General features: G+C 36.8%; 1 protein-coding gene across 22 annotated transcripts in view; it reads right to left on the reverse strand.

Annotated features, from left to right (window-relative positions):
* The window catches only part of NRXN1 (neurexin 1), a 1,050,610-nt gene that overhangs the window by 165,303 nt on the left and 872,502 nt on the right, over positions 1–12,805 (reverse strand). For all 22 annotated transcript variants that reach the window (XM_040993726.1, XM_040993725.1, XM_040993723.1 and 19 more), the window contains one exon: positions 45–216. In XM_040993726.1, coding sequence (XP_040849660.1) covers positions 45–216 — 172 coding nt within the window. The remainder of the gene's footprint in view (positions 1–44; positions 217–12,805) is intronic.

Here is a 12,805-nt window from a genome sequence, read left to right on the forward strand (position 1 = left end):
TTTTTCCAGAAAAATCTTCCCCAGATACACATTCACTTGCTTACCTGCAGGATAGCGCTCAATCACTGGCCAGCTGTCCACCTGTAACGTGGCATTGCCACCACTTCTTGTGAAACGGACCACATGGTATTTCCCATCATTAATGATTGCATTAGACTCTTCAATGGCGATGTCATCTGTCCCAACATTAAACTTAACTCCAATTTTTCCTTGGTGCTAGAAGTGAGAAGAGAATGAATAAGAGTTGCATCAACTTGGTGTGATTAGTCAACACTCAGCAACAATTACCTACAAACCACTGTTCAAGTACATGCTTCAGACAATAGCTTCTTTCCTCTTATTTTATTTATGAAAAATGACAAGTGGTTGAAGCAAGGTTCTTGACATTTGAGCAAACTGGGCACATCTCCTTCATGAATACTGATATTGCAGAAGACACATTTTCAAGGGAATTTTGCTACCACATTCTTCCTGGAGTTTGCCACCAAGAAGGCGTAGAGTGGCGTGCCTAGAAGGACTTTCTTTCTTACAGTTCCTTTAATTCCTTCTCCCATTTCACAAGAAAAATGAGACTTGAAATGATTCCTTTTTAATAACTGGTGAATCAGAGCAATGAAATCTGTTTAAAGCCATTTGACAAATGTTCATACTATAGAAAATCATTCTAAAGAGGCTGCGATGCACAATTACATAATGAGTAATTTCTTAGTCATTGTTCACAAAACCATCAAATCCTAAGAGTCTGAGACCTTTTCAATTTCTTTTAAAGATGATATGATATATGATGACACAGGAGGGCGCAATGACTTGTTCAAGGTGGTATATCTTAACAGAAACATACCAGCACTAAAATTCAGTTCCTTTATTCTCACATTATGTTTAAGCTAAGGTGAAGCAAGGGCGTGCTTGCCTAAAATCAAGCCTTTCTCTAAATAATGCAAAACAGCTTTCCAAGTCATTCAAAGCACAAAATTCTTACTGTTAACTTTAGAATTTCATAATACAAGCTGGCAAAGAGAAACACATGCTTATGTCCTCGGAGAAGCACTCTGTAATAGCAGGGCTGTCAGCTCCACCGTGAGCTCGGCAGCTTCGGAAAGCATTGGGATTTGCCCTTAGTCAAGAGCACAAAATACGTGCGCCACAGGCCCTTGTCAAGTCCACAACCCCAAACTGTCTGCAGCTCGCCTCTCATCAGACCTCTGTTGAGAAGAACAACATGAGGGGCGTGGGGGTGAAAGGACACACTCTCTATCCTTTACTGTAGAGCTTTCAAATCAGAATATTAAAACCGAAGGTCCCAGGCTCATTCGTAGAACCTTTGCATTAAACTGGGCAGCAAGAGTACGACATGAGCTCACACAGAGACTCCTTAGGAGAAAATCTTCTCTCGAACTGCATTAATTGAAGGAAAGTATTCAAAGTTATTTGTGAGATTGTCTGTTATCTCAAGTGTAGACATCCTAAAGATTTGTTTCCAGAAATCTCACTATAAGCATTATTCACAGGACTTCTTTTTTATAAGAAATGACTGTGTCTCTTATTTTTTGATTATTTGGGTTGCTTTAGGCTGATGGAATTTTAAAAAAATTCCTAACTTGTTTCAACATGACACCCACATTCATTTAATAAACATCATACCTCATAAGATATTAAGAAATTTTCCTCTCAAGTTGCATTGTGCTTTAAAAAGATATCTAGTGCATTCATTCAATATTAAATAAGCTAGTGAAAATGAGAAAATAGAAATTCTATTAAAAGGAGAAAATATTGAGTACATATGAAAACATATGGATCAAAATGAAAATCTAAAGTCTTCACAGATTTTTTAGATAAAATTTCCATTTTTATTAGAATTCTGCTATTCACCACCTGAATAAAAAAAAAAATAAAATGCCTCTCAATGACATTTATTTATGAGTAATGTTCATGGGAAAAAATGATGGAAATAAAAGTAAGTTTAGGGGAGAAAAAAATCTACCACAATTGTATGTAGCTATTAAGATTGTCCTATTCACTTAGACTCTGAGTTTCCTAATAACTGCACAGTGTCAATCATACCGTTTTCAGTACTTTATAAACATGTATGCGAATAACACTCCCAACACTTCCACAATGGGAGTAATATCTTTTATCTCCATTTTACAGATGAGGAATTTGTACAGAATGATTAAGCAACTTGACGAATAGGGTCATGCAGCAAAAAGAAAAAGCTGTGCTAGAAAGCCAGACAGTGAGACTGTGCTGTCGCCCACAGCCTGGGCTGAATGCAAGATCACCAGGCCATTTCAAAACTGCTGCTGACAGAATGGGTAAATTCAGCTCTCCTGTGCCACCAGGCTGATTTTTTTCTGCTTGAGTAGGTACACCTTGGGGTCTTACATTATACTTGGAAGTTAATAGGTCTGTATCAATCAAGGTGTGCTTAAAATAATTTTATAATGGAAAGTTAGAAAATGATGTGTGAGTGTAATCGAATGTTAAAATAGATTCTTTTTTGCAAGAGCTTCAGCAGAGATCTTGAGATGATACGATAATAAATCAGGAAACAGACTGTTTCCACTTTACAAAATGAGATATGTGATCATATCAGACAGACTGGCAAAAGCAAGAACAGTTTTTAGGGCCCTGAATTAATTACTTCTTTCCAGTCTATCAAAAAGGCAGAAAAGCCAAGAAGAGATTCTTAATTAGAAGACTTAGAATTTGGGATATCATATGATTTGGGCATACCTGAATAGTGGGAGGTTACTTTCACATTATCTGAAGTATAGAGGAAAGGGACTTTAATATCAAAGACACTTTGATATGTATCTTCTCACAGTGCTCAAGGTAGTTAACAAGCTGGGATTTGGACTGTGGGTGGCTGATGCCCTGGTGTCAGAATGAAAACATATTGCCGAACCAGGGGTCAATTTGGTGTCTGTGTTTCTGAGGACAGACAAGACATGAGCATCACTCCAGGACTGTGGGCTAGAGGGTCAACACAAAATTGTGCTACCGTTTTAGTCCGCTTATAGCATAGGCCCGCATGGTGAAGAAAACTCCGTTCAAAGAACTTCAACTTGCAGTGATACTCAGAGCCTGAAGGCAGGAATCCTATTGGACCATCTCAAGGAAATACACTTGCCTTCTTCAAGGGAATCTTGGCAACAACAACAACAACAACAAAATTTTTCCTAATGATGTGTTCCTGAGCCCTAAGAATCTATTTAAAAAGTCTTCAAAAGGCATCCCTCGAGAGCTTTACGCACAGGCCAAACTGAGCAGGGTAATTCCTAGTATATTAGATCATATCCCACCATTGCTCTTTTCTACCTTCTCCATGGAGGAATGATGCAGGAGGAGGAAACAAAGTTACTCAAGGAAGTAATAGTTTAACTGAGAACTTCCAGGAAGCAAAACCCGGATAATGCTGAATCAGTTGTAAGTACTTACTGCAAATAAGTGAACTAAAATTATTTTCTCACGTTTAAAACTGAACAGGTAACTTTTTTTTTTTCACTATCCAAACAAAAGTGAGCAAAGAAATATTGGGACATTTCCTGAACTTCCATGGGGTCAGAAAGAGATATTCCACAGAAGAGATTGAAATTCCTATGGTACTCAGGGAAGCACTGCTTTCACCTCAGGATGTATACATGTTTTTGACTACTGGGTCGCCCACCGACTTAGGGGCTTCTATTGCACATACATTCCTTATCAGGACAAAATGACGAAAGTTCTGCATGTTTTCATATAGACTAAATAGTCTATTCTCATCTGAGTCCTAATGACTAAGGAGGTACAACTTCTGTAAGTAGAAGTAATGCAATGTTAATGCTAAAACCTGAGCCAGACTCTGAAATAACAGCCTTTACGTCACCCGTATGAATTCCTGCACCATGGGAAGCAATAGGCCTATTTTCTTGGATATAGAAACCTTCAGCTTTCATAGGTTTTATTTATCCCCGTACAGATACATAAACAATTAAGGAACGACAGGGGGAGGGTCTGTGACACTCAGAGAGCTCTTGATTTCCAAGCGATGATCATTCTGCCTTGGATATGTTGATTTTCCTCACTTTACGGTATCTTTGACATCTCACGGATTCAAACTCAGAACAGAATTATGTATCACCATAGCACAGTCCAACAATTCAAACCTTTTCAACCCTTTCCTAAAATGCATCAAGGTCATGAAAAACATTTTAGTGTGATAGCCAAAGGATCATTTCCCCTGAAACAAATAACTTGTAAACACAGGTAAGGAAAAAGTATTTACACTGAGCATATTTATAGGTGCAATATTTATGATTCTATCCTCAAATTGTAAATATTCTCAAAACATTCTCATGTTAAAGGACAGCAGTCATTTCAATTATATAAACAATAAAACTTGCTAAGTTTCTTGCCAACAGATAATTATAATTTTAAAGGATTCATTTTAAATTCTTATTCTCCAGGATTAAACATGATTGTCTCGGCAAATTCTCATGAATATTGCATTAGCAAAATCAGCACCCATTCCACTGGACATGTACTAATCTCCCTGTATTGTATCTTCCTTGAAATAAGTAACTGGCTCATAGGATAATTTCAAAAAATCTACTATGAGAATATCAGTAATGAGGCATTTATAATTTAATGAAGACTTTCCATGGATTCATTAAATAAGTAGTGACAAAGGTAATTATTGATTTTTTTTCACAAAAGCTCATGCCTGAATAAAGATTATAATATTAAACCAAGTGAAAAGGAAAATCATGAAATATGACACTAGGAAGATACTTCAAAGCTCTAGCAACTAGCATCACAGTCAAATGTGCCATCGGATTCTTTTTCAAATAACATATTCATTTGAAAAAAAAAAACAAACACATTTGAACCACGGTTGAGGTTTTACTTTGTACTCCGTATCTTAGACATATTTTATCATTTAAGGAAGGCATTTATATGATACACATGGATATATTTTAATCTGTGTGCATGTAAAATGGGTAAATCTGAATATATACATACATATATATGTATATATACATATAAAGATTTAGTATATGCATGAAACACAGGAGCTTACATATACTGAGGTTGTTAAACAGCTGAATTGAACCCAACTATTGCTAGGGAAAAGGCCAGTGAAGAAAAAAATGAAAAAAAGTTTACTCTTTGTTTATTTGTTTACAAGACTCATGTTAAGTAGCACCTAAGAAAATAAACAAGTATGCCACGCAGGGGCAGGGAGGTAGACTGGCACAGAGCCCTGCTTATGCTCTATAATATTCCATCAAACAACATGATGTGGTCCTGTGCTCCAGGGCCCAACTTTGGACACAATTCAAAACTATCTTCAAATGCATGCCCTGGTTGTACTCATTTCAGAATCAAACTTAACTTCCACAGTCCAAATTTGCATTGCTGATTGACATCAGAGTCAGGCTGAAAGCATTCTTTTGCTCTTCCCAAGATTAATCCTCACCAGAGAACAAGGGTTTTAAGGCACATGAGGGACTCTGGGATCTGCATTCACTACTGGTAGAACAAGCGACAGAGTAGACAGTGATGGAAAGCTACCTGTTCTCTCAATTTATAACAGATGCTCTGGAGCACAGCACGGTGGCCTAGTGGCTGGGGTCTTCACCTTGGATGCCATATGGGCACCAGTTCTAATCCTGGTGGCCCTGTTTCCCATGCATCTCACTGTTTGTGGCTTGGGAAGGCAGTAGAGGATGGTCCAAAGTTTTGGGTTCCGGTACCTCCTAGGGAGACCTGGATGAAGTTCCAGGCTCCTGGCTTTGGGTCGATGCAGCTCCAGCCACTGAGGTCACTTGGGAGTGAATCATTAGTTGGAAGATCTTCCTCTCTGTTTCTCATCCTCTCTATATATCTGACTTTGCAATATAAAATAAAATAAATATTAAAAACAAACAGAAAAAGATGCTCTGATCTAAACAATTAATCCTAATACATTTCCAGTGGAATAACTTAGATGTAATAATGGCTGTTTGGAATTGCTTACCAATTCATAGCTACTATAATGTCAACAGGTGGTTTAGTTTGGTTATTTTGACCTGGCACCTCTCCTTTCCCTTACAGCACCATCATTTCCAGAACAAGAAGCTCCTGCTGTACTTTCCCAGACAATTCACATTGAATATTATCTTTTTATATACATTCAGTTAACAAATAAATATTGAATACGTAATGAGAATCCTGCAATGTACTATGTGTGAAGGAAATACCAACATGGAAAGTGTGCTTCCTGCCTTAGTGAAATCTCTTGAACTAAGAAGGTAAACCATGCATGCGAATCTAACCACAAATGAATAAATGGAGCTGCACAAGTACACGGGAAGCAGAAGTCTGAAGGGTATCAGGAAGATCCAGCTGTGTGTCAGCAGTAGGCCAGCAATTGGACAGGTATTACACTACTGACAGTATCCAAGACATAACGCACAAATTAAAAAAAACAAAAAACACTAAGTTCCCTCTATTTTTCACCCTTCTTTTCAGGTACTAAACACCAAATTGATCACTCATGGCCGAATACTGAGCTATACTCAGTAATCTCATCTAAAATGTCCAAGAACACCTGAACGTTAAGTGTCATCAATTCTGTCACTTAAGAGTATTTCATCTATCCCAAATCACAAAGTTAATATATGCAGGCAATAGACCCCAACCAAATAAGTAGCACTCTCTCCCAGAGAATGAGTGTAGCTGTGCCAGTGCTGCATAAAACAGTCCTGAAGCTACAGCCTGCCTAGAGGACTTGTCCAGAGCAAGGGGACACAGAATGTGGTCTTTTCTGTGAAAGCTAGGTTTCTATGTATTACAGCTCCGGACCATAAGGAACTACAAATGGGAAGGAATTTGAAGCCACCTGAGAAAGATCTCACATGGGGCTAACACATTTTTTTTTTAAAAATAGCATTTTTATTTCCGAAATAATTGTTCATTAGGGAAAGTATATCCATCCTAGTATGTCTCCATGAAATTTTCTTTGTCCTGAGTATGTTAAACAACAGTTGCAATCCTGTGGCAGTCCTCCTTTGCACAGTGATACAGAAAAATTCAGTGATCCTAGCCTCTTGTGAACAAGAGCCATCTCCTTAAGACCACTAATTCTGTTTTCCCTCCACTGAAACAAAGGCAATAAAACAGAAGTACTACTTTTTAAATGTGCAAACAATGTATTCCATTATGAAGTGAACTCAAGAACTTGACACTGACTCTGTGGACCCTGAAACTTTGTTAGTTTTTCACAAGTAGTCCTTCTGCTCTGGATACTTTGCCGCCTGGTGTGGCATCACAACACACTCCTTGGGCTATTTCCTCTCACACTCACATTGGCTCCATTCAAGTTCTGTGTGAAGTGCAATGACTCGATGTGATAAAGCCTGATTTTTAGTGTTATTGTTGTTTATTCTTTTGACATTTTACTATTGGCAATTTTAAACCCGTTGGCTGGATATTAAAATAGCTTTGTTCACATTATATGGCCATTTAGGAAACTGTGCAATAACCATTGTGTTCCAGGTGTTGATTAAAACCATAACCTTTGGTTTTCTGCTTCTCTCTGAATCTGTGTATTTGGGCCATTACACTGTTCATTACTTCTACCAGGCACTGGACAGGAAAAGGACATTCCATTAAATCATTACATTGTTGGCATTTCCATGTAAAAATGGTTTTCTTATAAAAGATATTTGGGATTATTTGTGCATTTCATTTACTTGTGTATCCCGGGATCACCATTTTCACAGAGATCTGACTTTATAATTATAGTCTGACTCTAAAGTTCCAAATTTCCAAAGCATATAGCCCAACATTTTTCATACAAATAGACAAAAATACTTCGACAGCAATTCCACCCTCTGCATAGTAAATGTTACCTCTGTAATGTGGTTGTGGCAAAATAAAATTAGTTTTCTTATTTAAAAAGACATGTTGGAAATATCAAGAGACAAATGAATTAATTTTAATAACTGTTTATAAGCCACATATGTGTAGGCATGAAAGCATACATGTACATGTCTGTTATTATATATACCACATGTGTGTGTTTCTACTATTATATGCATATAATAGTATTTTACTAATAGTATGTAATAGTAATATATACACACATATATATATGAAGAGAGAGAGAGAGCAAACTGAGAATATAAAATCAGAATGAAAGAGAAACTGTTTTAAAATTCATGTGAAACATGACTTAGAACCAGAAATATACTAGTGAGGTCAATTTTAAGGCATTTTTGACAAGCTGACTTTTTGATAATGTTCTTAGTTTTCATCAGCCCTCTTCCTAATTTTTTTAGAAAGATTTATTTATTTTTGTTTTAAAAGCAGATTTGGGAGGTGAGCCAGCAGAAGGAAGATCTTCTCTGCTTTCTCACCTCCCAAACAGCTTCAATGGCCAGAGCAGAACTGATCCAAATCCAGCAACCAGGAGCATCCTCCAGGTCTCCCATGTGAGTGCAGGGTCCCAAAGACTTGGGCTATTCTCTACTGCTTTTCCTGGCCATTACCAGGGAGTTAGATGGGAATTGGAGCAAGCAGGACACGAAGCAGCATGCATAAAGGAAGCTGGTGTCAAGGCAGAGGGTTAGCGTGCTTTGCCCCATTCCTTTCTCTTTCTTACGACTGAGGGCCAGGACTACCCACCTGACATTTGTAGAAAGAGAAAATGTGTGCATTTGGCCACATAAATGCAGACAGAGAATGTTATTTTCTTGAGAATCAGCGGTGCTCTACTATCCCTGGAGTGGTAAGTAATAATCCCTGTAGCCATCAAAAATAAATCCATGCTATGTGTGTAATTTTGTCACAACAAAGTTTACAAAAGGGAATATTGACTTTCCAAGGTTGAAATTCTCAACGATTATGACCTTTCTTCATCTTCATAAAACAATAATACTGCCACAAAACTAATGTCAAGAAATATGTATTAAGTATAATAGCTTCAGTGCATTAAAAAAAAAACACTTCTATTCTCCATGATTCATTTACATCACAAATGTGTGCTGTTGGTTATATGAATACATGTGTTTATTCATTTTCCTCAACTGCATGTTTTTCTGACATAAGTAACACTAAAATAAAATATTATACCTATTACTGCATGTGAAGGTTTTAGTATTTTCCAGAATTACTCATTTATTTATTCATTCATTCAAAAACAAAAACTCAGACTTTTTCCTACACACCTGATAATCTGGTAAGTTCTGAATAAAGTATGGTTAACAATGTGAGATGGCACTTGCTGCAGTTATAAGGATTTCAGTTTAAGACCTTATACATTACAATTTATATTTTCTGATGGAACACAATAAATCTCAAGGAGGCAGAGAATCAGGAATCCCTAGAGAATGCGAGTGATTAAGCAAACCTGCTTTAAGCTGAAAAGGAAATCAATGATACATGAAAAAATTTTCTTCTCAGATGAAACAGTATGTGCACAGGTATGAAGCAGGGAAAATATGCATGTACGTGACGGATGCTTTTATTTACAAATGCAGCTGCAGATACAAATATATTAACTCTTTATACAAAAATGATATTCAAATTGCATGTAAATACCTACAGGTATTATCTAGAAAATGTCCAGGAAATAAAATTGGTTATGGAATTAAACAAAAGCTAAACTGTATCATTTGTGCAAACAAAGGAATTGAAAAATAGTTGGCTAAGCAAGCTAAAATGCAATCTAAAACTGCAAAATTGTTGATATCAATGTGGAGCCTAACAGTATGCATCTTGACATTTATCTAATTGTTCCTATGTGTCATTCACCAATGTGCTTTATGAAATGCAATATATGAAACACTTTCTGTATCAACAGGGACTCACAGTTTGCAGAAGTCACTTGCTTCCACAATGTCAAGAAAAGGATTCATCATTCTATGCTTCTATTTCAAAGCTAATGTTTAGTTCCTTTCCGGAATGGAAATGTCTTGTTAACTCATTTCTCTTGAGAGTCCTTTTATCTCAAGATGTATCAAGAGTTCTCCATAAAATTTCTACCTTAGAAATACTGTTTGAAATCACTTGACTAGTTTTTCAAATATTTTCCAAAAATTAGTGGAAGAAACAAAACTTTTCACCTAGGACCCTCTTACCTTCCTGTTACCTGCAAGAGCAGGTGGACAGATTTCAATGTCTGTGTCTCAAAATGCAACCTACTGTGAAGTGATCAAGCCACTTCAAACAAGAAAAAAAGTCTTCATCCAGTTCAAATTATCAAAAAATTTTGAATAATTAAATCCAAATATAGATTTGTCCTACAATTTGACCAAGAATGTTGAAGGCAAACATACACAGACTGCTGAAATCCAATGTGTGAATAGCTTGGACTTCACTTGAGCATGAATAAAGATGCTTTTGATACTGTAATTATTAGATGTCATTCCTTCTCACTGCTCATCCTGAAGAGTCTCAGGATCTTTGGAGGAGACATATGCACAATGATAAAGGAATAGATACAGTCTGAGAAATAAGTGAGCAGAACCAAGTGAATGGTTATTTACCAGAGGGATACGTTTCTAATTTCATGGTCTCTCCTTCACTGGTCTATCACATCAGCATTTCTATTACTGGACTATATTCTATTTTACCACAAGACTTCTGCTATTCTTTCTACCTTGTTAAAACTTCCCTTGTGCCCCCATCCCAAAACCATCAGTCCCTTATATTTTCTGTAGAAAAGAACCTTGAGAGCTTTAAGATGGACCAGGGCATCAAATCTGTTGAATAAAAGTATAGCATTTACTTAAAAATGTGCTTTCATGAAATAAAAAATCATTAATGGTCAACCACTGGAATTCCGAGTACTTAAAAGTCTGGGCTGGTAATAAGCAAAATAATAATAATAAAAAGAAGAACAAAAACAACAACAAAAAATTGTTTCTCTTTCTTTTGATGAGCAGAATTCTTTAGTGAATCAGGGAGCAGCACTAAAGGCAAAACAACTGGGATCCAAAATGGAACCCATACGCGATGCCAGCATTGCTGGTGGCAGCTTTATCTGCTATGTAACGAGCCAGTCTTCATAATTTTTTAAAAGATTTATCTACTTCTATTGGAAAGTCAGATATACAGAGAGGAGCAGAGACAGGGAGGAAAATCTTCCGTCTACAGATTCACTCCTCAAATGGTGGCAATGACCAGAGCTTAGCCAATCTGAAGCCAGGAACCTGGAGCCTCCTCTGGGTCTCCCATGTGGGTGCAGGATCCCAAGGATTTGTGCTGTCCTTATCTGCTTTTCCAGGCTACAAGCAGGGAGCTGGATGGGAAGTGGAGTTGCTGGGATTAGAACAGGCACCCATATGGGATCCTGATGTGTTCAAGGTGAGGACTTTAGCTACTAGGCCACTGCACCAAGGCCTTGGTCTTCATAATGTTTTAAAAGGATATTGAATAGTCCTATTACATGAAATCTTTAAATAATTTAAAATAAATGATATAAGCCATACTTATGTAATACAACATTGTAATGTAAAAATAATAGAAAAATGTTTGGGTATCTGAAACAAAAAAGAAGAATCTGTCTACTGTAATATTTTGAATTCCTTAGTTTCAAATCGTTATTTTAAATGTTGTTAGTTTTATTTCTTTTTCTATCCCATTTAACCTCTCTTTGTAATAAACACTATTTTAAAATTTTCCAGTGAATGTATCAAGTTTTATATTTATTTAGAGATATTTTTCAAATTTAGCCTCTTACTTATTGTCTTCTAAGTCTAAAAGCATAGGCCTAGTAGTTAATGCTATATTTTTCATTTGAGCTGATTATTATGAATATTCTGAGTATGACAGTGCTAAATGAATGCAAGCAATCATAAAGATACCAGTGCTGTGCTGAAAAATGATCAACTACAACCAAAAAAAAAAAAAGGAAGAAAATAAGAAGAAAGAAAAATGAAGAAAAGACAAAACACTTTCCCATCAAACTAATAGCATGCTTTTATGTCAACAAAAAGAGAAGTATATTGGCTCTGGTTTCACTCCAGCTAACAACTAACAAGTAATAATCTTATGATCAACTCACAGCATTTAGCAATTGTATTTGTTGATAGATGAATAAGAGATGCAGCAAGCAAGTAACTGAGGACCAAGATGCAAAGAATGCAAACCCTGTACAATTGGTTTGGTACCATTAAACTTTCGATAAACTTCCCTAGTCAAAATTAGACTGTTAAATGTTCCTTTGAAGTAATGATAATGTAATTTTCTGCTTTGGTTAATTTTATCAGCTGTCTTGAGCTTTGCTATCACAATTTATTTTATACAAGGAAAAAAATGCATAAGAGAAATTTATAAAAGCAATTCCACGATAGATTTAAAGTAATTTCTTAACAACATTTAGGGGGGCATGGCAGGTTAAGTCTCCACCTGTGGTGCCTGTATTCCATATGGTTGATGCTTTGAATCCCAGCTGCTTCATTACCAATCCAGCTCCTTGCTATTGGCCCGGGGAAGCAGGGGAGGATGGTTCAAAGTCTTTTGGCTCCTGCACGCACATGGAAGAACTGGAAGAAGCTCCTGGCTCCTCCTTCAGGCCAGCCTAGCTCTGGCTATTGCAGTAATTTGGGGCAGGGGGTGGGGTGGGGAGTAACAGCAGATGAATCTATACATCTCTCCTCTCTCAGCAACTCTGCCTTTCAAATAAATAAGTACTTTTTTTTTTCTTTTTAAAGATCTGCTTATTTAATTGAAAGGCAGAGTTAGAGAGGCGTAGAGAGAGAGAACAAATGAGAGAAAGATGGGTCTCCCATTTCTGGTTCACTCCCCCGATTGCTACAAAAGACAGGGCAGGGTCAAA

This window comes from Ochotona curzoniae, unplaced genomic scaffold, assembly GCF_017591425.1.
Source record: "Ochotona curzoniae isolate NIBS_2020 unplaced genomic scaffold, NIBS_Ocur_1.0 contig_883, whole genome shotgun sequence".
In the NCBI taxonomy this organism is placed as follows: domain Eukaryota; kingdom Metazoa; phylum Chordata; class Mammalia; order Lagomorpha; family Ochotonidae; genus Ochotona; species Ochotona curzoniae.